General features: G+C 49.8%; 3 protein-coding genes across 3 annotated transcripts; 2 read left to right on the top strand and 1 right to left on the bottom strand.

Annotated features, from left to right (window-relative positions):
- The first annotated feature begins 2,300 nt into the window (after positions 1–2,300).
- On the top strand, positions 2,301–9,677 carry LOC142219362 (gastrula zinc finger protein XlCGF66.1-like). The gene is made up of 6 exons (XM_075288362.1): positions 2,301–2,452; positions 2,815–2,934; positions 8,208–8,366; positions 8,444–8,567; positions 9,074–9,165; positions 9,548–9,677. The coding sequence occupies exons 2-6, from the start codon at positions 2,857–2,859 to the stop codon at positions 9,671–9,673; spliced, it is 579 nt and encodes a 192-aa protein (XP_075144463.1). The 5' UTR covers positions 2,301–2,452; positions 2,815–2,856; the 3' UTR covers positions 9,674–9,677.
- Positions 9,678–10,039: 362 nt separating this feature from the next.
- Positions 10,040–11,368, top strand: LOC142219244 (uncharacterized). The gene has a single exon (XM_075288189.1). The coding sequence runs from the start codon at positions 10,040–10,042 to the stop codon at positions 11,126–11,128; it is 1,089 nt and encodes a 362-aa protein (XP_075144290.1). The 3' UTR covers positions 11,129–11,368.
- A 5,157-nt stretch (positions 11,369–16,525) lies between these two features.
- LOC142219353 (uncharacterized) lies at positions 16,526–20,643 on the bottom strand. The gene is made up of 5 exons (XM_075288347.1): positions 20,522–20,643; positions 20,327–20,447; positions 20,163–20,251; positions 18,454–18,553; positions 16,526–18,354 (listed from the first exon to the last, which is right to left on the bottom strand). The coding sequence occupies exons 1-5, from the start codon at positions 20,543–20,545 to the stop codon at positions 17,306–17,308; spliced, it is 1,383 nt and encodes a 460-aa protein (XP_075144448.1). The 5' UTR covers positions 20,546–20,643; the 3' UTR covers positions 16,526–17,305.
- Positions 20,644–21,673: the final 1,030 nt, after the last annotated feature.

Below are 21,673 nucleotides of genomic sequence, written 5' to 3'. Positions count from 1 at the left end.
GGGTGTACAGTGATTGTTATGGGGGTCCTCTGGCTGATATGGGTGTACAGTGATTGTTATGGGGGTCCTCTGGCTGATATGGGTGTACTGTGACTGTTATGGGGGTCCTCTGGCTGATATGGCTGTACTGTGATTGTTATGGGGGTCCTCTAGCTGATATGGGTGTACAGTGATTGTTATGGGGGTCCTCTGGCTGATATGGCTGTACTGTGATTGTTATGGGGGTCCTCTGGCTGATATGGCTGTACTGTGATTGTTATGGGGGTCCTCTGGCTTATATGGCTGTACTGTGATTGTTATGGGGGTCCTCTAACTGATATGGGTGTACTGTGACTGTTATGGGGGTCCTCTGGCTGATATGGGTGTACAGTGATTGTTATGGGGGTCCTCTGGCTGATATGGATGTACTGTGATTGTTATGGGGGTCCTCTGGCTGATATAGGTGTACAGTGATTGTTATGGGGGTCCTCTGGCTGATATGGGTGTACTGTGACTGTTATGGGGGTCCTCTGGCTGATATGGCTGTACTGTGATTGTTATGGGGGTCCTCTAGCTGATATTGGTGTACAGTGATTGTTATGGGGGTCCTCTGGCTGATATGGCTGTACTGTGATTGTTATGGGGGTCCTCTGGCTGATATGGCTGTACTGTGATTGTTATGGGGGTCCTCTGGCTTATATGGCTGTACTGTGATTGTTATGGGGGTCCTCTGGCTGATATGGGTGTACTGTGATTGTTATGGGGGTCCTCTGGCTGATATGGGTGTACAGTGATTGTTATGGGGGTCCTCTGGCTGATATGGGTGTACTGTGATTGTTATGGGGGTCCTCTAACTGATATGGGTGTACTGTGACTGTTATGGGGGTCCTCTAACTGATATGGGTGTACTGTGATTGTTATGGGGGTCCTCTAGCTGATATGGGTGTACAGTGATTGTTATGGGGGTCCTCTGGCTGATATGGGTGTACTGTGATTGTTATGGGGGTCCTCTGGCTGATATGGGTGTACTGTGATTGTTATGGGGGTCCTCTGGCTGATATGGCTGTACTGTGATTGTTATGGGTGTCCTCTGGCTTATATGGCTGTACTGTGATTGTTATGGGGGTCCTCTGGCTGATATGGGTGTACTGTGATTGTTATGGGGGTCCTCTGGCTGATATGGGTGTACAGTGATTGTTATGGGGGTCCTCTGGCTGATATGGGTGTACTGTGATTGTTATGGGGGTCCTCTAACTGATATGGGTGTACTGTGACTGTTATGGGGGTCCTCTAACTGATATGGGTGTACTGTGATTGTTATGGGGGTCCTCTGGCTGATATGGCTGTACTGCGATTGTTATGGGGGTCCTCTGGCTGATATGGGTGTACTGTGATTGTTATGGGGGTCCTCTAACTGATATGGGTGTACTGTGACTGTTATGGGGGTCCTCTAACTGATATGGGTGTACAGTGATTGTTATGGGGGTCCTCTGGCTGATATGGGTGTACTGTGATTGTTATGGGGGTCCTCTGGCTGATATGGGTGTACTGTGATTGTTATGGGGGTCCTCTGGCTGATATGGCTGTACTGTGATTGTTATGGGGGTCCTCTGGCTGATATGGCTGTACTGTGATTGTTATGGGGGTCCTCTGGCTTATATGGCTGTACTGTGATTGTTATGGGGGTCCTCTAGCTGATATGGGTGTACAGTGATTGTTATGGGGGTCCTCTGGCTGATATGGGTGTACTGTGATTGTTATGGGGGTCCTCTGGCTGATATGGGTGTACTGTGATTGTTATGGGGGTCCTCTGGCTGATATGGCTGTACTGTGATTGTTATGGGGGTCCTCTGGCTTATATGGCTGTACTGTGATTGTTATGGGGGTCCTCTGGCTGATATGGGTGTACTGTGATTGTTATGGGGGTCCTCTGGCTGATATGGGTGTACAGTGATTGTTATGGGGGTCCTCTGGCTGATATGGGTGTACTGTGATTGTTATGGGGGTCCTCTAACTGATATGGGTGTACTGTGACTGTTATGGGGGTCCTCTAACTGATATGGGTGTACTGTGATTGTTATGGGGGTCCTCTAGCTGATATGGGTGTACAGTGATTGTTATGGGGGTCCTCTGGCTGATATGGGTGTACAGTGATTGTTATGGGGGTCCTCTGGCTGATATGGGTGTACAGTGATTGTTATGGGGGTCCTCTGGCTGGTGACCTGCTATTGGTCTTCTGTGGCTACTATCGGTTTCTCTAGTTGCCATTCTTCCCTCTCTCCTCCCTCTACTGACAAAGCCACGCCTCCCCAGTCACATGATTTGAGCAGGTCATGTGACCGTGTGACGTCAGCAGGTCCTCTCCGTGTCTATTATGGAGCCTTTACCTGAGAGGACAAAGCCCTGAGAGCTGCGGGATCCAGAGAGTGACGTCACGTGAGGAGATGACCGCAGCTGTATACCTGTACTAGATGTATATATGAGAGTCCTCTGTGTCATGTGACTGACCATTGCCATGTATACAGAGACCAGTCTGTAAAGCTTCACCTCACCCTTCTCTTAAAGGAATTTTCCAGTCCTGAGTGCAGTGCGGGGGCCGCCATATATACTGTATATATGGTATATAGTGCTGGTATACTGCCCCCTATAGATCCCTATTATGCTATAACACACAGTGTAATGACGACCTTCCCTGGGCCCCGTGATAATATATAGACGTATATGGCGCCAATACAATGGTATAGGTCAGAGTGCGGGTCTGTGTGTAGGGGGGGAGGGGATAAAACAGATTTACTGTTGGAAGACATTATATATTCTGTACGTCTGTGTCTGCAGCTGCCGGGTCAAAGGTCAGGGCCGACCCTCGAGGTCTTCAGGATGGACAAAGACGGGAGTCACATGACGGAGAGGTTACTGAGTCTCACCTTGGAGATCATCTACCTGCTGACCGGAGAGGTGAGGAATATATAGGAATATATAGGTCACATGACCTATATACTGGCTGTATTACATGGCCGGACAGTGACGAGGATCGGGGCGGTGAGGGATTCTGGGAATCGTGTCACATGACCTATATACTGCCTGTATTACATGGCCGGACAGTGACGAGGATCGGGGCGGTGAGGGATTCTGGGAATCGTGTCACATGACCTATATACTGGCTGTATCACATGGCCGGACAGTGACGAGGATCGGGGCGGTGAGGGATTCTGGGAATCGTGTCACATGACCTATATACTGCCTGTATTACATGGCCGGACAGTGACGAGGGGCGGTGAGGGATTCTGGGAATCGTGTCACATGACCTATATACTGGCTGTATTACATGGCCGGACAGTGACGAGGATCGGGGCGGTGAGGGATTCTGGGAATCGTGTCACATGACCTATATACTGGCTGTATTACATGGCCGGACAGTGACGAGGATCGGGGCGGTGAGGAATATATAGGAATATATAGGTCACATGACCTATATACTGGCTGTATTACATGGCCGGACAGTGACGAGGATCGGAGCGGTGAGGGATTCTGGGAATCGTGTCACATGACCTATATACTGGCTGTATCACATGGCCGGACAGTGACGAGGATCGGGGCGGTGAGGGATTCTGGGAATCGTGTCACATGACCTATATACTGGCTGTATTACATGGCCGGACAGTGACGAGGGGCGGTGAGGGATTCTGGGAATCGTGTCACATGACCTATATACTGGCTGTATTACATGGCCGGACAGTGACGAGGGTCGGGGCGGTGAGGGATTCTGGGAATCGTGTCACATGACCTATATACTGCCTGTATTACATGGCCGGACAGTGACGAGGATCGGGGCGGCGAGGGATTCTGGGAATCGTGTCACATGACCTATATACTGCCTGTATTACATGGCCGGACAGTGACGAGGATCGGGGCGGTGAGGGATTCTGGGAATCGTGTCACATGACCTATATACTGCCTGTATTACATGGCCGGACAGTGACGAGGATCGGGGCGGTGAGGGATTCTGGGAATCGTGTCACATGACCTATATACTGCCTGTATTACATGGCCGGACAGTGACGAGGATCGGGGCGGCGAGGGATTCTGGGAATCGTGTCACATGACCTATATACTGCCTGTATTACATGGCCGGACAGTGACGAGGATCGGGGCGGTGAGGGATTCTGGGAATCGTGTCACATGACCTATATACTGCCTGTATTACATGGCCGGACAGTGACGAGGATCGGGGCGGTGAGGGATTCTGGGAATCGTGTCACATGACCTATATACTGCCTGTATTACATGGCCGGACAGTGACGAGGATCGGGGCGGTGAGGGATTCTGGGAATCGTGTCACATGACCTATATACTGCCTGTATTACATGGCCGGACAGTGACGAGGATCGGGGCGGTGAGGGATTCTGGGAATCGTGTCACATGACCTATATACTGCCTGTATTACATGGCCGGACAGTGACGAGGATCGGGGCGGTGAGGGATTCTGGGAATCGTGTCACATGACCTATATACTGCCTGTATTACATGGCCGGACAGTGACGAGGATCGGGGCGGTGAGGGATTCTGGGAATCGTGTCACATGACCTATATACTGCCTGTATTACATGGCCGGACAGTGACGAGGATCGGGGCGGTGAGGGATTCTGGGAATCGTGTCACATGACCTATATACTGCCTGTATTACATGGCCGGACAGTGACGAGGATCGGGGCGGTGAGGGATTCTGGGAATCGTGTCACATGACCTATATACTGGCTGTATTACATGGCCGGACAGTGACGAGGATCGGGGCGGTGAGGGATTCTGGGAATCGTGTCACATGACCTATATACTGGCTGTATTACATGGCCGGACAGTGACGAGGATCGGGGCGGTGAGGGATTCTGGGAATCGTGTCACATGACCTATATACTGCCTGTATTACATGGCCGGACAGTGACGAGGATCGGGGCGGTGAGGGATTCTGGGAATCGTGTCACATGACCTATATACTGGCTGTATTACATGGCCGGACAGTGACGAGGATCGGGGCGGTGAGGGATTCTGGGAATCGTGTCACATGACCTATATACTGGCTGTATTACATGGCCGGACAGTGACGAGGATCGGGGCGGTGAGGGATTCTGGGAATCGTGTCACATGACCTATATACTGGCTGTATTACATGGCCGGACAGTGACGAGGATCGGGGCGGTGAGGGATTCTGGGAATCGTGTCACATGACCTATATACTGCCTGTATTACATGGCCGGACAGTGACGAGGATCGGGGCGGTGAGGGATTCTGGGAATCGTGTCACATGACCTATATACTGCCTGTATTACATGGCCGGACAGTGACGAGGATCGGGGCGGTGAGGGATTCTGGGAATCGTGTCACATGACCTATATACTGCCTGTATTACATGGCCGGACAGTGACGAGGATCGGGGCGGTGAGGGATTCTGGGAATCGTGTCACATGACCTATATACTGGCTGTATTACATGGCCGGACAGTGACGAGGATCGGGGCGGTGAGGGATTCTGGGAATCGTGTCACATGACCTATATACTGGCTGTATTACATGGCCGGACAGTGACGAGGATCGGGGCGGTGAGGGATTCTGGGAATCGTGTCACATGACCTATATACTGCCTGTATTACATGGCCGGACAGTGACGAGGATCGGGGCGGTGAGGGATTCTGGGAATCGTGTCACATGACCTATATACTGCCTGTATTACATGGCCGGACAGTGACGAGGATCGGGGCGGTGAGGGATTCTGGGAATCGTGTCACATGACCTATATACTGCCTGTATTACATGGCCGGACAGTGACGAGGATCGGGGCGGCGAGGGATTCTGGGAATCGTGTCACATGACCTATATACTGCCTGTATTACATGGCCGGACAGTGACGAGGATCGGGGCGGTGAGGGATTCTGGGAATCGTGTCACATGACCTATATACTGCCTGTATTACATGGCCGGACAGTGACGAGGATCGGGGCGGTGAGGGATTCTGGGAATCGTGTCACATGACCTATATACTGCCTGTATTACATGGCCGGACAGTGACGAGGATCGGGGCGGCGAGGGATTCTGGGAATCGTGTCACATGACCTATATACTGCCTGTATTACATGGCCGGACAGTGACGAGGATCGGGGCGGTGAGGGATTCTGGGAATCGTGTCACATGACCTATATACTGGCTGTATTACATGGCCGGACAGTGACGAGGATCGGGGCGGTGAGGGATTCTGGGAATCGTGTCACATGACCTATATACTGCCTGTATTACATGGCCGGACAGTGACGAGGATCGGGGCGGTGAGGGATTCTGGGAATCGTGTCACATGACCTATATACTGCCTGTATTACATGGCCGGACAGTGACGAGGATCGGGGCGGTGAGGGATTCTGGGAATCGTGTCACATGACCTATATACTGGCTGTATTACATGGCCGGACAGTGACGAGGATCGGGGCGGTGAGGGATTCTGGGAATCGTGTCACATGACCTATATACTGGCTGTATTACATGGCCGGACAGTGACGAGGATCGGGGCGGTGAGGGATTCTGGGAATCGTGTCACATGACCTATATACTGCCTGTATTACATGGCCGGACAGTGACGAGGATCGGGGCGGTGAGGGATTCTGGGAATCGTGTCACATGACCTATATACTGCCTGTATTACATGGCCGGACAGTGACGAGGATCGGGGCGGTGAGGGATTCTGGGAATCGTGTCACATGACCTATATACTGCCTGTATTACATGGCCGGACAGTGACGAGGATTGGGGCGGTGAGGGATTCTGGGAATCGTGTCACATGACCTATATACTGCCTGTATTACATGGCCGGACAGTGACGAGGATCGGGGCGGTGAGGGATTCTGGGAATCGTGTCACATGACCTATATACTGCCTGTATTACATGGCCGGACAGTGACGAGGATCGGGGCGGTGAGGGATTCTGGGAATCGTGTCACATGACCTATATACTGCCTGTATTACATGGCCGGACAGTGACGAGGATCGGGGCGGTGAGGGATTCTGGGAATCGTGTCACATGACCTATATACTGGCTGTATTACATGGCCGGACAGTGACGAGGATCGGGGCGGTGAGGGATTCTGGGAATCGTGTCACATGACCTATATACTGCCTGTATTACATGGCCGGACAGTGACGAGGATCGGGGCGGTGAGGGATTCTGGGAATCGTGTCACATGACCTATATACTGGCTGTATTACATGGCCGGACAGTGACGAGGATCGGGGCGGTGAGGGATTCTGGGAATCGTGTCACATGACCTATATACTGGCTGTATTACATGGCCGGACAGTGACGAGGATCGGGGCGGTGAGGGATTCTGGGAATCGTGTCACATGACCTATATACTGCCTGTATTACATGGCCGGACAGTGACGAGGATCGGGGCGGTGAGGGATTCTGGGAATCGTGTCACATGACCTATATACTGGCTGTATTACATGGCCGGACAGTGACGAGGATCGGGGCGGTGAGGGATTCTGGGAATCGTGTCACATGACCTATATACTGGCTGTATTACATGGCCGGACAGTGACGAGGATCGGGGCGGTGAGGGATTCTGGGAATCGTGTCACATGACCTATATACTGCCTGTATTACATGGCCGGACAGTGACGAGGATCGGGGCGGTGAGGGATTCTGGGAATCGTGTCACATGACCTATATACTGCCTGTATTACATGGCCGGACAGTGACGAGGATCGGGGCGGTGAGGGATTCTGGGAATCGTGTCACATGACCTATATACTGCCTGTATTACATGGCCGGACAGTGACGAGGATCGGGGCGGTGAGGGATTCTGGGAATCGTGTCACATGACCTATATACTGGCTGTATTACATGGCCGGACAGTGACGAGGATCGGGGCGGTGAGGGATTCTGGGAATCGTGTCACATGACCTATATACTGCCTGTATTACATGGCCGGACAGTGACGAGGATCGGGGCGGTGAGGGATTCTGGGAATCGTGTCACATGACCTATATACTGCCTGTATTACATGGCCGGACAGTGACGAGGATCGGGGCGGCGAGGGATTCTGGGAATCGTGTCACATGACCTATTACATGACCAGACAGCGGATACATTCTGGACACACATAATTCGGACTCTCCTGACCATATGTGACATTGTAGTCCCCTGCCGGGGGCGCTGTATACATTGAATATCTGTCTAATTGTCAGGACTACAGGCCTATGAAAAGGGAATCCACTGACCGTGTGACATATCACAAAGACCTCAACAAGATCCAGAAACCCCTCACAGCACCCCGGCCTGAGAGGAGCAGTCAGCAGAAGATCCTGGAGCTGACCAACAAGATCCTAGAGCTGCTGACTGGAGAGGTGAGCGCTGCTGCCGGGGGGCCGGGACGTCAGACAGTAACACGGGTCTGGGGATGACGGTGCCATTGTGTTGTCAGGTTCCTATAAGGTGTCAGGACGTTGCTGTCTATTTCACCATGGAGGAGTGGGAGTATATAGAAGGACACAAGGATCTGTACAAGGACGCCATGATGGACGACCACCAGACCCTCACATCAGCAGGTAAGAGAGATTCCTAAATACAGTCCTCTGTTAACCATTATTTAAAGAGGACCTCTCATGGATTTTGGCACATGCGGTGTTATATACTGTCGGCTTTCCAGCGGTATATAGAACTGCCTGTGCCCAAATCGGTGAAAGGTCCTCTTTAAACAATGGAGAAGATGTTTCAAAGGCTTTTCTGTCCCCAAATTGAATTTTTTATACAGGAATTCAAGTAATAGGAGGAGTCCTGCAGTTCCCCAGAGCCACCAGTATGGGGCACTGCATGTACAGCCCAGCTTCTGGCACCTGACGAATGCCAGAAGATCTGCGCAGGCCCCGGGGGTCAGACCTTGACAGATCACCTACTAAAGCACTAGATCGGTCACCTGCATGAACATTCAATTTGGGACTGGAAAACTTTTTTAAAATTTGATGCAAAGTGGAATGCTTGGCCATGACGGCTTGTTCCTGGTTCAGTTTTCCAAAAAGACCCCAATTCGTCCAAGTTTGTGCGTCTTTTGCAGATGGGACCGGTACGAGACGTACACCAAAGAGATGCCCCAGTCCTCCTTACCCCCTCTGCAAAGAAGAATATGATGAGACTCTTCCATATGAGGTATGATCAGACGGGGACTTGGAGCCTGAAGGGTTAAACTCCCCTGTGTGTAATGTTATTGAGTAGCTGTCAGCTTTCTGGGGCGGTCATGTGCTCTCCTCTGGAGCCCTGACCTTCTCTCTTCTTCTCTGATGCATGCGGTGTTGGAGGTCAGACTCCCCCCGCAGGCCTGGTAGAGCCTCGCACTGACTCCTATACACCTGCATAGTGAAGGAGAGGAGGTTAGTGCACTGGAAGGGAGCACATAACCTCACAGTACCTTTGCCAATATATTCTGCAGGATCGTTTTCAAACCTTTTCTGCTGGAGTGCTTCTTTAGGTCTCCGGAGCAATGCTTATATAGTTATTTTTTTTAGTAAACCTACTTTTTTGGTGTTTGCAGGATATTGAGATGAAAGAAGTCGTGGTCGGATCAGAGTTTGGGGATGATGATGATGAGATGTGTACGATGGGTGACAGTCAGTGTAAGGAGGAGGAGGCTCCTCTCTGTATCCATCCAGGTGGGTAACAATGAGCACGAATTACAGAAACACTTCTGGCATTGCTCCTCAGGGGGGCGCTATCGGTATGACACTGATGGCGTGTCGAGCTACTTGAGCGTGTCTTGAAAATCTCTCATGGATTTCATTTGGTCACTCTGGGCCATGACTGTGCTGTAAATCATATAACTAAATGCTATTAGAGGAGAGGCTCAGGCAAGATGGCCGCCCCCACAATAATGTACAGAAAATAGACAGGCTTTTAGTAGCCATATGCCTATTGTGCGGGATTTCGTTTGTCATCTCCGTTTTCCTCTCTTACAGACGCCTCTCCCTCCGTCAGTGACTTTGACAGACACTACGCGATGTATACAAATTTCAATATGGCGGACACGATGCCGTATCCTCGAGACGACTATCCCGTCCTCTTCCGCCTCGGCCCGCTCAGTCCTAGCGCACACGCGCCAGCCGATGGCAGCGTACGAGGACACGTAAAGGTCAGTCCAAACTTTTCACAAAGTAACTCGGGTCCAAAAACCGGAAAAAAACTCTTCACCTGTGAAGAATGCGGGAAAAGCCTGACCCGGAAAGAAAACCTCATCTCTCACCAGAGAATCCACACCGGGGAGAAACCGTTCTCTTGCCCGCAATGTGGGAAATGTTTCAAGAAGACGTCGCACCTCTCCAAACATCAGCAGATCCACACGGGGGAGAAGCCGTTCTCCTGCCACGAATGTGGGAAGTCGTTCGCCTGGAAGGGAGATCTGGTCGTGCACGAGAGAATCCATTCGGGGGAGAAGCCGTACGCCTGCGCGGAATGCGGCAAATGTTTCTCCATCAAGTCCTACCTGGTGAAACATCAGAGAATCCACACGGGAGAGAAGCCATACGCCTGCGCTGAATGCGGCAAATGCTTCTCATCCAGTTCCAACGTTCTCCTGCATCGCAAAATCCACGCCGGTCAGAAGCCGCACGTGTGCTCTGAATGCGGGAAGTGCTTTGTCTGGAAATCGGATCTCGTCAATCACCAGAGAATCCACACGGGGGAGAAACCGTACGAGTGTCCGGAGTGTCAGAAATCCTTTTCCAGTATCTCGTATTTCGTGAAACATCAGAGAATTCACACGGGGGAGAAACCGTATCTGTGCACCGAGTGCGGAAAATCCTTCTACTCCCGATCCAATCTGGTCTTACATCAGAAGATACACACCGGGGAGAAGCCCTTCTCGTGCTCCGAGTGTAACCGCAGCTTCGCATGGAAGACGGACTTCGTAAAACACCAGAGGTTCCACACGGGGGAGAAGCCTTTCGAGTGCCCCGAATGCGGGAAACGTTTTATGACCAAGCCCGATCTAAACGATCATAAGAAAATTCACACCGGAGAGAAACCGTTCTCATGCGCCGAGTGCGGGAAGGGCTTTGTTCAGAAGGCGCGACTGGTGAAGCATCAACTCACACACACGAACCTAGACACCGTGGCTTAGAGCAGCCCGGGGCAATGGACGGCCCGCGGGCCACGTCCGGCCCTCTGACTGCTGCTGTCCGGCCTGCATAGCTTGTAGAAGTTTGTTCAAGGACCTGTGATGATGTCATCACAGCCTATCACCAGGATAGGCTATGACTGGTTAGTGGGCGGAGCCACATGGGACTGTGCGCTTCCTGCAAGCTGCCGGCAATGGAGGCTGCTGGATGATAAAGAGAGAAGAGACAGCAGGTGTGAGCAAGAGGGAGGACTAGGGGCACATGTAGGGGGGCAGGTAAACTGAATGCACATGAAGGGGGGGCATTAAACTAGGGGGCAGATGGAGGGGGACATTAAACTGGGGCAGCTGGAAGAGGATATTAAACCATGGGGGGTAGCTGGAGGGGGAGATGTCTGCCTCTAGTTGCCCCCAGTTTAATGTCCCCCTCCCACTGTTTAATGCCCCCTCCAGCTGCCCCAGTTTAATGTCCCCTCTAGTTTATACTGGGGCACCAGGAGCGGGACCGAATACTGTGGGACATTTGGAGGGAAACGTTATCATATGGGGACTGTAGGAGGATTATACTGTGTGGGGGCACATGGGAATATGATTGAGAATGGGCGGAGTCAGTGTAGAAGTGGGTGGGGCTAAATTTGCCGCGGCGCGCATGGCCCTCTAGAAACATTACAATTTCTCATGTGGCCCCATGGGAAAATTAATTGCCCACCCCTGGCATAGACAGTGGTATGGATCGGGCATCGCAATGTTGGGGCACCTCATACCCTATAGACCAGGGGTAGGGAACGTACGGCTCTCCAGCTGGTACAAAACTACAACTCCCAGCATGCATACTGGCTCTGCTGTTCTTGGAACTCCGGTGGAAGTGAATGGAGTTGTAGTTTCACATCAGTTGGAGGGCTTAAGGTTCCCTATCTTAAAGGGAGTTCACACCAGAGGCGCCGATACCTTTGGGGTTAAAAGATGGTCCAACAGCGAGAACATCGACCACTTGGAATGTGTATACGTTGCAAAAAATATTCTGCATCAATTCATTGTAATCCAACCAATAATAGTAAATCTGGGCTACAGCGTGCAGACGCAGAGTTTCGAGAGAGAGGGGTTCCCTAGTATGGGGGCTTCAATCACAGTGACCAAGGCGGTCTCAGGCAGTGGGGTGCAGGGATACATGTGGCCGGGGGGAGACCAGCACCGGCAGTCTCCTGATTCTTCTGAAAACGAGTTTCTTGATGTTGGACCGTCTTTTTCCCTGACTGTTTTGTTCAGTATGACCCGACATGGCGAGTGCGTCATTCCATATTGAGTTTCTGAGGACAGACTCCCTGTAAACATGAGGGACACTTAACCCCTTAAGGACCAGGCCATTTTTTGGTTTCGCATTTTCGTTTTTCCCTCCTCACATTTCAAGAGCCATAACTTTTTCATTTTTCAGTTCACAGAGTCACATGACGGCTTATTGTTTGCGGGACAAATTGTACTTTGTAATGGCACCATTCAATATGCTGTGCAATGTACTGGGAAGCTGGAAAAAAATTCAGAATGAGGCGCAATTGGAGAAAAAATGCATTTGCGCCATTTTCTTATGGGTTTAATTTTTACAGCGTTCACTGTTTGGTACAAATGACATGTTACCTGTGTTCTACGTGTCAGTACGAACGCGGTGATACCAAATTTATAGAGTATTTGAAATTTTTTGATACTTTTAAAAAAAATGATAAACTTTGCAAAATAGAAAAAAAATTTTGTGTCATCATGTTCTAACACCTGTAACTTTTTCATATTTCCATGTATGGAGCTGGTTGTGGTGTCTTTTTATGCGGGACAAGATGACGTTTCTATTGATACCATTTGGGGAAAGATCCGATGGTTTGATCACTTTTTATTCAATTTTTTATAGGAGGCAAAGTGTTGAAAAAAACGCTTTTTGGCTGTTTTTATTTTTTTTGCCGCTACGCCGTTCGCAGTACGGGATAAATGTTTTAATATTCTAATAGTTCGGGCATTTTGGAGCGCGGGGATACCTAATATGTTTATGTTTAATGTTCTTTAATTACTTTTATAGCTGATCTAGGGAAAGGGGGGGTGATTTGAACTTTTATATTTTTTTTATTTTTTTAATACTTTTAAAAACTTTTTTTTTTCTTCTGTTACATTTATGATCAGACCCCTTAGGTACCTTGAAACCTAGGGAGTCTGATCGCTCATACTATTCACTGCAATACTACAGTATTGCAGTGAATAGGAAAATCGCAGCACTTCTATTAGAGGCTGCCTCTGGCATCATCTAATAGAACTAATGCAGGGACAAGCCTGGAAGCCTTCAATAGCAACCGATCACCGCCCTCATGTGACGTTCAGGAGGGCGGCAATCGGCGAAACATGGCGGCGCCCATGCCGCCGGCGCCGTTTACACGCTGCGGTCACGTTTGACCGCAGTGTGTAAAGGGTTAACAGCAGCGATCGGCTCGGGCACCGACCGCTGCTGTTAGTGGCAGGTCCTGGCTGTATGATACAGCCGGCATCTGCCGTGTATGGAGCGAGCTCAGCGTGTGAGCTCGCTCCATACATCCCCATGCGACCCATGACGTACAGTTACGTCAAGGGTCGCTAAGGGGTTAATATGGCTGAGGTTTCTGACCCCTAAAAGGGTCCGTCCTGATTCACCGTGTTGTGAACATTACACATCATGACTAGAGAGGAGCGAACAGTGAAATATTGGAGATTCGATATTCGTTTCGAGTAGCCCCTCAATATTCGACTACTCGATCGAATATCAAACCCTATTATAGTCTATGGGAGAAAATGCCAAGTCCAGGAGTAGCAGGAGGAGAGTGTTTAGGAGGAGCGCTGTGCAGTTATTATAGTCTATGGGGTCCGTGCGCTTTAACTGCGAAGCACTTGCAGTTGCGCTGATAAAAAGTAAGCTCCCTCGTAACAGCAAGTTGCCAGCTCTCCTGACTAGCAAAGACGGGTCTCCAGCAAATCAACGCTGGTTCTGCAGCAGGCTCGTCCTTGCTAGTCAGAAGAGCTGGCAGTTTGCTGTTATGAGGGAGCTTACTCTCTTTCTCATAGGAATGCATTGACCAGCGTTGATTGGCCAGTGTATAGCATTCGGCCAATCAATGCTGGTTCTGCTGGAGGCTTGTCTGTGAGGAGGTGGAGTCTAAGATGGGACCACAATGGAGACTACTGTGGACTGATCTTAGACTCCGCCTCCTCACAGACGAGCCTCCGGCAGAACCAGCGTTCATTGGCCGAATGCTGTACACTGGCCAATCAATGCTGGTCAATGCATTCCTATGAGAAAGAGAGTAAGCTCCCTCATAACAGCATGCTGCCAGCTCTCCCAATGAGCAAGGACGAGCCTGCTGCAGAACCAGCGATGTATACACTGTATAGCATCCAGCCAATTAACGCTGGTTCTGAATGGAATATTTACTGCGAGTAGCTATTAGTATTAGATCGCGTACTACTCGCTCATCTCTAGTCGTGACTCTATCAGCTCGTCTTTGCTCTTACGTTGATCCGTTTGGTTCCTATAGACTGCGTATAATCACGTCATGACCATCAGCGGGAGAACCGTCATGGCCTGAGCATGGTCCGACTCCATTCACATGGAGCAAAGGAACCCCCCAAGGACCACACACCTTAAAGGGGATGTCAATTTAGGATCTGATCATATGTTGCGCGGCCTATGAAAGGCACCAGAGCAGATATTTCCTGCTTTATAATGGACATACGGTATCCTCGGCCGAACCAATGGGGGCGACCATACTCTTCACCCATAATGCGGAGGGAAAGCAGGATCAGGCATGTTTCCACTGAACACGTCCAATCCACTCAGCATAGATAAGCCCTGGCCAAGACCTCTGGCAGCCGCTTACTCACTTTTCCCCTTTGTGAACCGAGTGTGCATGTGCCTACAGCAGCCTGGGGGAATAGCCGAGGTTCTAATGAGCCATTGAAGGTGAAGGAGCTGCTTTCGGATAAAGCATTTACTATAGAGGAGGTTTCCTGCTACATGGACTGGTGGACCCGGCTCCTTCGTGAGGGTCCGGTGTTGTTTCGGGGGACATGGGTACGAGACGGCCCCTTCACCCAATGAGGTTGGTCAGGCCTTGTGCGGCGCCCGGAGAATAGAAATTACATAACTGATTCACTTTGACCAAATATATATAAAGTTTTTTTTATGTTTCACAATTTTTGCACAATAGCGGCTCATGGGGAAAAAAAATCGCCACCGCATTCCAAGACCTGAGACGGTTTCCATGGCTGTCGCCGGTGCGCGATAAGCCGCTTGTACTTTATATAAATTATTTATTAATTTATTTAAAAAAAATTTGGAGGCGGGGGATGGAAAATAAATCTATTCCACTGTGATACCGTGTGTTGTGGTTTTTACGTTGCTCCAGTTAAAGGGATCCTATCATTCACACGCAATTTTTTTTCTAGGTACCACGTCGGAATAGCCTTAAGAAAGGCTATTCGTCTCCTACCTTTCATTGTCTTCTCCGCGCCGCCGTTCGCCTACAATCCCGTTTTTTCTCGGTATGCAAATTAGCTTTCTTGCAGCACTGGGGGCGGGCCCCAGCACTCAAACAGCACTGGGGGTGTCTCTAATGCTGCGAGAGAACTCTCTCCAGCGCCACCTCCATCTTCATCACCGTCGTCTTCACTGTCTTCTTTCAGCTGAGTCAAAATTAAATGCAACGCATGCGCAAGTCAGCTCTGGAGCAGAGTCAACTTCACATGCGGGCGGCCATTTTTTTGGTGGCCGGCCGCTTACTCGAGCATGCACAGTACGCTCCTGTAGTTCTATGGAGTACAGAGCGTACCGCTTGAGTAAGTGGCCAGCCACCAAAAAAATGTCCGCCCGCATGTGAAGTCGACTCTGCCCCAGCCCTGCTGGCAGAGCCGACTTGCGCATGCGTTTAATTTTGACCAAGACGGTGAAGATGACAAAGATAGAGGCGGCGCTGGAGAGAGTTCTCTCGCAGCATTGGGCCCGCCCTCAGTGCTGCAAGAGAGCTAATTTGCATACAGAGAAAAATCGGGATTGCAGGCGCACGGCGGCGCGGAGAAGACAACGAAAGGTAGGAGAAGAATAGCTTTTCTTAAGGCTATTCCAACATGGTACCTAGAAAAAAATTGCGTGCGAATGATAGAACGTGTGAACTTAAGGAGGACAATCGTGTCCTGTAACACGGGGGATGGTGTATAGCGGTAGAAGGCTGTTCTGGTGCTGAATTCGATGCATCTTGTCTTCTGTTGGTAACTTCTATTGGCCGCGCCGGTCTATGTGGTCGTATATCGCACAATAAAGATGCAAAATGTACAAAAATAACTTTATTTATACTTGGAGGTTTCCAATTATTATTATTATGAGATGAATGTACAAAAATGTTCGGAAAGACGGCAGGGCTCCTACAAGACTGCGCTTCTTACTTGGTCATGATGGTGCACGGTATTGCGTACGGTCATGACTCTATAGAGAGGATATACATACAGTATATACAGGTCTGGGTCACACTGGATAAATCCAGTAGAATAGCTTCACCCGATTCCGCCATCGCCCCAAGACCGTGATCGTAGATTGTCCTCAGTACCCCCAGAGAATTGGCATCAATGCTGGGGTACGTGTAACGGCATCAGCCAGGGCGTGGCATGAGCCGTGTTCTGATCCTCTGTCATTGGAGGACACCACCGTGACAATATGGCGGTCAGATGGCGGATAACATAGAAATACCCTGGATCCATTAGAAATAAGTAAGTGGGGGCCCCCTAAATAACAACGGGGTGTATAATATAGAGCAACCAGACAAATACTGATACCGTACATGGAGTCTTAAAGGGATATTTCTATTCACTTAAGGGCACATAAGTGGGGATTCCATTTCCCAAGCAGGCAGGATTGTTCACTCTACATTTTTGGGGTGGAAACCCATCAGACCTCATTATGGGGTCCATGGGTAACAGATTAGGTTTCCGTTTCTCGGGTCCACAAGCGAACGGAAAGCGGAACCTGGCGTAAGATCGGCCATTCATGTGGGATTTGCTCAGGTACGGGGTCTCCTAACCTCTGGTCATGTCTATGGGAGTTGTGAAGAGCCAAGCCGGCCGCCATCTAAACTCGCACAAGAAATTTAAGGCAGAAAAACCTCACACTAAATATCCTTTATATTAAGGTGACGCCTCCGGTTCCTGCGCGGGGTGAAGCTTCTGGTGTTTGACCAGGCTGGCCTTCTGGGTGAAGCTGCTTCCGCACTGGGCGCAGGTGTACGGCTTCTCCCCCGTGTGGGTGATCTGGTGCTTTAACATATTTGACTTGCGGGTAAAGGCCCTTCCGCACACGGCGCACACAAATGGCCGCTCTCCCGTGTGGTTTTTCTGGTGCTCATTGAGGATGGACTTTTGGGTAAAGCTCTTGTCGCAGTGCGAGCAGGGGTACGGCTTCTCTCCGGAATGGATGACGAGATGTTTGACGAGGGTGGATTTATAGGTGAAGCACTTGGCGCATTGGGGACAGCTGAAGGGTTTCTCTCCCGTGTGGATCCTCTGATGATAGACCAGACTCGATTCCTGCGTAAAACATTTGCCACACTTTAAGCAGGTGAAGGGCTTCTCGCCCGTGTGGACCCGCTGGTGCCCAATAACATGAGACTTGTGCCGGAAAGACTTGCCGCACTCGGTGCAGGTAAAAGGCTTCTCGCCCGTGTGAATTCTTTGGTGTTCCAATAGATGGGATTTGTAGGTAAAGCATTTGCCACAATCTGGACATGAGAAGGGCTTCTCTCCCGTGTGGATTCTCCAGTGTTTGACAAGCGTGGATTTACAGGTGAAGTCTTTGCCGCACTCTGTGCAGGAGAACGGCCGCTCGCCCGTGTGAGTCTTCCGGTGCGCCATCAGGTTGGCCTTCTGTGTGAAGCGTTTTCCGCACTCGGAACATGAATATGGCTTCTCTCCCGTGTGGACTCTCATGTGGATGATGAATTTGTCTTTTTTGGTAAAACACTTTCCGCATTCTGAACAGGCATACCCGCCGTCACTCCTGCAGCCTACTTTACATGTGACTTCTCCTCCATCTTTGGATAAACCAGGGGACACCGTGGCTGATGGACGATCTTTATCTGCTCGGTTGGGGTTTGCAATATCTTGGGTGACCTCTTCATCTTCCTCTCCGCGGGGTGGAATTGTATAATCCTTCACGCTGACCCCAGTGACATCTCCATCTACAAAAATCCATAACAATTATTGTCAATACATCAAACAATTTCTTTCTATCACATGGTGGTTGCTTGTGGGGAACCTTCTCTATGGCGCCTACTTACCTCCAGTGATCCCTACAGGGGTTTCCTCTTCCTTCACATCTAATGATTCATCTTCATTCTCTGGCTCGATATCCATCAGCACAATATTCAGATCGCCCTCCTATACAAAGAACACAATCATGGAGTCTGCACGTTTATACCCAACGCCTCCCATGGGGACTGATCTATGGCTGTATACTATTTACACAGCCTGGCTGATGGGATACAAGGTCAGCGAGGGCCCCGCCATATACACTCACCAGCCACTTTATTAGGTACACCATGCTAGTAACGGGTTGGACCCCCTTTTGCCTTCAGAACTGCCTCAATTCTTCGTGGCATAGATTCAACAAGGTGCTGGAAGCATTCCTCAGAGATTTTGGTCCATATTGACATGATGGCATCACACAGTTGCAGTCGCAGATTTGTCGGCTGCACATCCATGATGCGAATCTCCCGTTCCACCACATCCCAAAGATGCTCCTCTATTGGATTGAGATCTGGTGACTGTGGAGGCCATTGGAGTACAGTGAACTCATTGTCATGTTCAAGAAACCAGTCTGAGATGATTCCAGCTTTATGACATGGCATTGCATTATCCTGCTGAAAGTAGCCATCAGATGTTGGGTACATTGTGGTCATAAAGGGATGGACATGGTCAGCAACAATACTCAGGTAGGCTTTGGCGTTGCAACGATGCTCAATTGGTACCAAGGGGGCCCAAAGAGTGCCAAGAAAATATTCCCCACACCATGACACCACCACCACCAGCCTGAACCGTTACCGATACAAGGCAGGATGGATCCATGCTTTCATGTTGTTGACGCCAAATTCTGACCCTACCATCCGAATGTCGCAGCAGAAATCGAGACTCATCAGACCAGGCAACGTTTTTCCAATCTTCAATTGTCCAATTTCGATGAGCTTGTGCAAATTGTAGCCTCAGTTTCCTGTTCTTAGCTGAAAGGAGTGGCACCCGGTGTGGTCTTCTGCTGCTGTAGCCCATCTGTAGCCTCAAAGTTCGACGTACTGTGCGGCGTTCAGAGATGCTCTTCTGGCTACCTTGGTTGTAACGGGTGGCTATTTGAGTCACTGTTGCCTTTCTATCAGCTCGAACCAGTCTGGCCATTCTCCTCTGACCTCTGGCATCAACAACGCATTTCCGCCCCCCACAGAACTGCCGCTCACTGGATGTTTTTTCTTTTTCGGACCATTCTCTGTAAACCCTAGAGATGGTTGTGCGTGAAAATCCCAGGAGATCAGCAGTTTCTGAAATACTCAGACCAGCCCTTCTGGCACCAACAACCATGCCACGTTCAAAGGCACTCAAATCACCTTTCTTCCCCATACTGATGCTCGGTTTGAACTGCAGGAGATTGTCTTGACCATGTCTACATGCCGAAATGCACTGAGTTGCCGCCATGTGATTGGCTGATTAGAAATTAAGTGTTAACGAGCAGTTGGACAGGTGTACCTAATAAAGTGGCCGGTGAGTGTATATACTGGGTGCTGTGATAATGGTGCAGGAACCTTGTTCTGACTCTGACCCCGACACTGAATCCATGACTCCGACTCCGTCACACTCACATCTATATGGTATGAACCATGTCAGGTGACCTTTCCCCTTCCAGTAGGCGCACAGACCCCCCCCCCCCCCCCCCCCCATGTCGCCCCTTTGAGCTTACAGATACCAAGGCTCCTCCTCTGCACTATATCAGTGTATTACACACCTTGTAATCTTGCAAGGTATTCGGATTTTCCTTTTTGGCATCTTCGTCACACACAGGACTCGGCCATCTCTCCCTGGCACTAGACGCGCCTGTAGGAGACACATACGATGACTAGGTTGTACATTTAGGGTGGACATACAGCATTATCTAGTTATGTCTCTGACCCTGTGATGTGACGCTCTGCCGCGTCCCTGTAATGTCCTTGTACAGGTCCTTGTGTCCTTCTACATACTCCCACTCCTCCATGGTGAAACTGACCGTGACGTCCTCGTATCTTATAGGAACCTGACGAGACAAAGCCATGATCCCATCTGTAAGATCAGTAATAATGTCCCGGCCGTCCCCGCAGCAGCGCTCACCTCTCCTGTCAGCAGCTCTATCATCTTTCTGGTGAGGTCCAGGACCCTCTGCTCTCGTGTCAGTGACTGCGGTGAGGACAATGTGACGGGCTCCGGCTCCTCCGGCCTCTTTACAGGGACATAATCCTATGTAAGAAACAAGCCAAGCCAAGATGACATTGAGGACTAAACCCCCCGTCTATAAGGACTTCTGGGCACCGCATTGACCTGATACGTTCCCTTTAAAACCCCTTCCCGACATGCGCCGTAATAGTACGCGGTGAAAGGCGCTGGAGGCGCCATTTTCCCGGCGGCACATGGGCGCTGCCATTTTGCCCGGGATCGCCGGCTCCTGGAGCATGCTCCAGGGCCGACGTCACATTGCCATTACAGCCGGGAGCCTGTACAAGGTTCCCAGGCTTGTCTGCAAATCCTCTCTTTTGCAGGCTGGTCTATGCAGCCTGCAAAAGAGAGGATGATTTTTTGCAATGCATTAGCATTGTAATGCATTGCATTAGTGATCAGACCCCCTGGGGTTCAACACCCCTAGGGGGTCTAATAAATGCAAAAAAAAAAAGTTTAAAAAATATAAAAAAAATATAAAAAGTATTAAAAGTTCAAATACCCCCCCCCCTTTCCCTAGAACACATATAAAAGTAGTTAAAAACTGTGAAACACATACATGTTAGGTATCCCCGCGTCCAAAATCGCCCGCTCTACAAATCTATAACAATATTTTTCCTGTTCGGTAAACGCCGTAGCGGGAAAAATAGTCAAAAGTGCCAAACCGCCGTTTTTTCACTGTTTTGATTTTGATAAAAATTTGAATAAAATGTGATCAAAGCAAAAGCATTTCCCGAAAATGGTAGAACTACAAAGTACACCCGACCCCACAAAAAAAGACGCCCTATACATCCCCGTACACGCACGTATAAAAAAGTTACGGCCGTCGGAATATGGCGACTTTTAGAAAAAAAATTTTTAACACAGTTTTGGATTTTTTTTAAGGGGTCAAAATGTAAATAAAACCATATAAATTTGGTATCCCTGGAATCGTACCGAAACACAGAATACAGGGGACATGTCATTTTGGTTGCACAGTGAACGCCGTAAAACCAAAGCCTGTAAGAATGTCGCAGAAATGCATTTTTTTCTTCAAATCCCCCCATTCTA

Source organism: Leptodactylus fuscus, chromosome 10 (assembly GCF_031893055.1).
Source record: "Leptodactylus fuscus isolate aLepFus1 chromosome 10, aLepFus1.hap2, whole genome shotgun sequence".
Classification (NCBI taxonomy): Eukaryota; Metazoa; Chordata; class Amphibia; order Anura; family Leptodactylidae; genus Leptodactylus; species Leptodactylus fuscus.
This window is presented reverse-complemented; position numbering and strand designations above follow the sequence as displayed.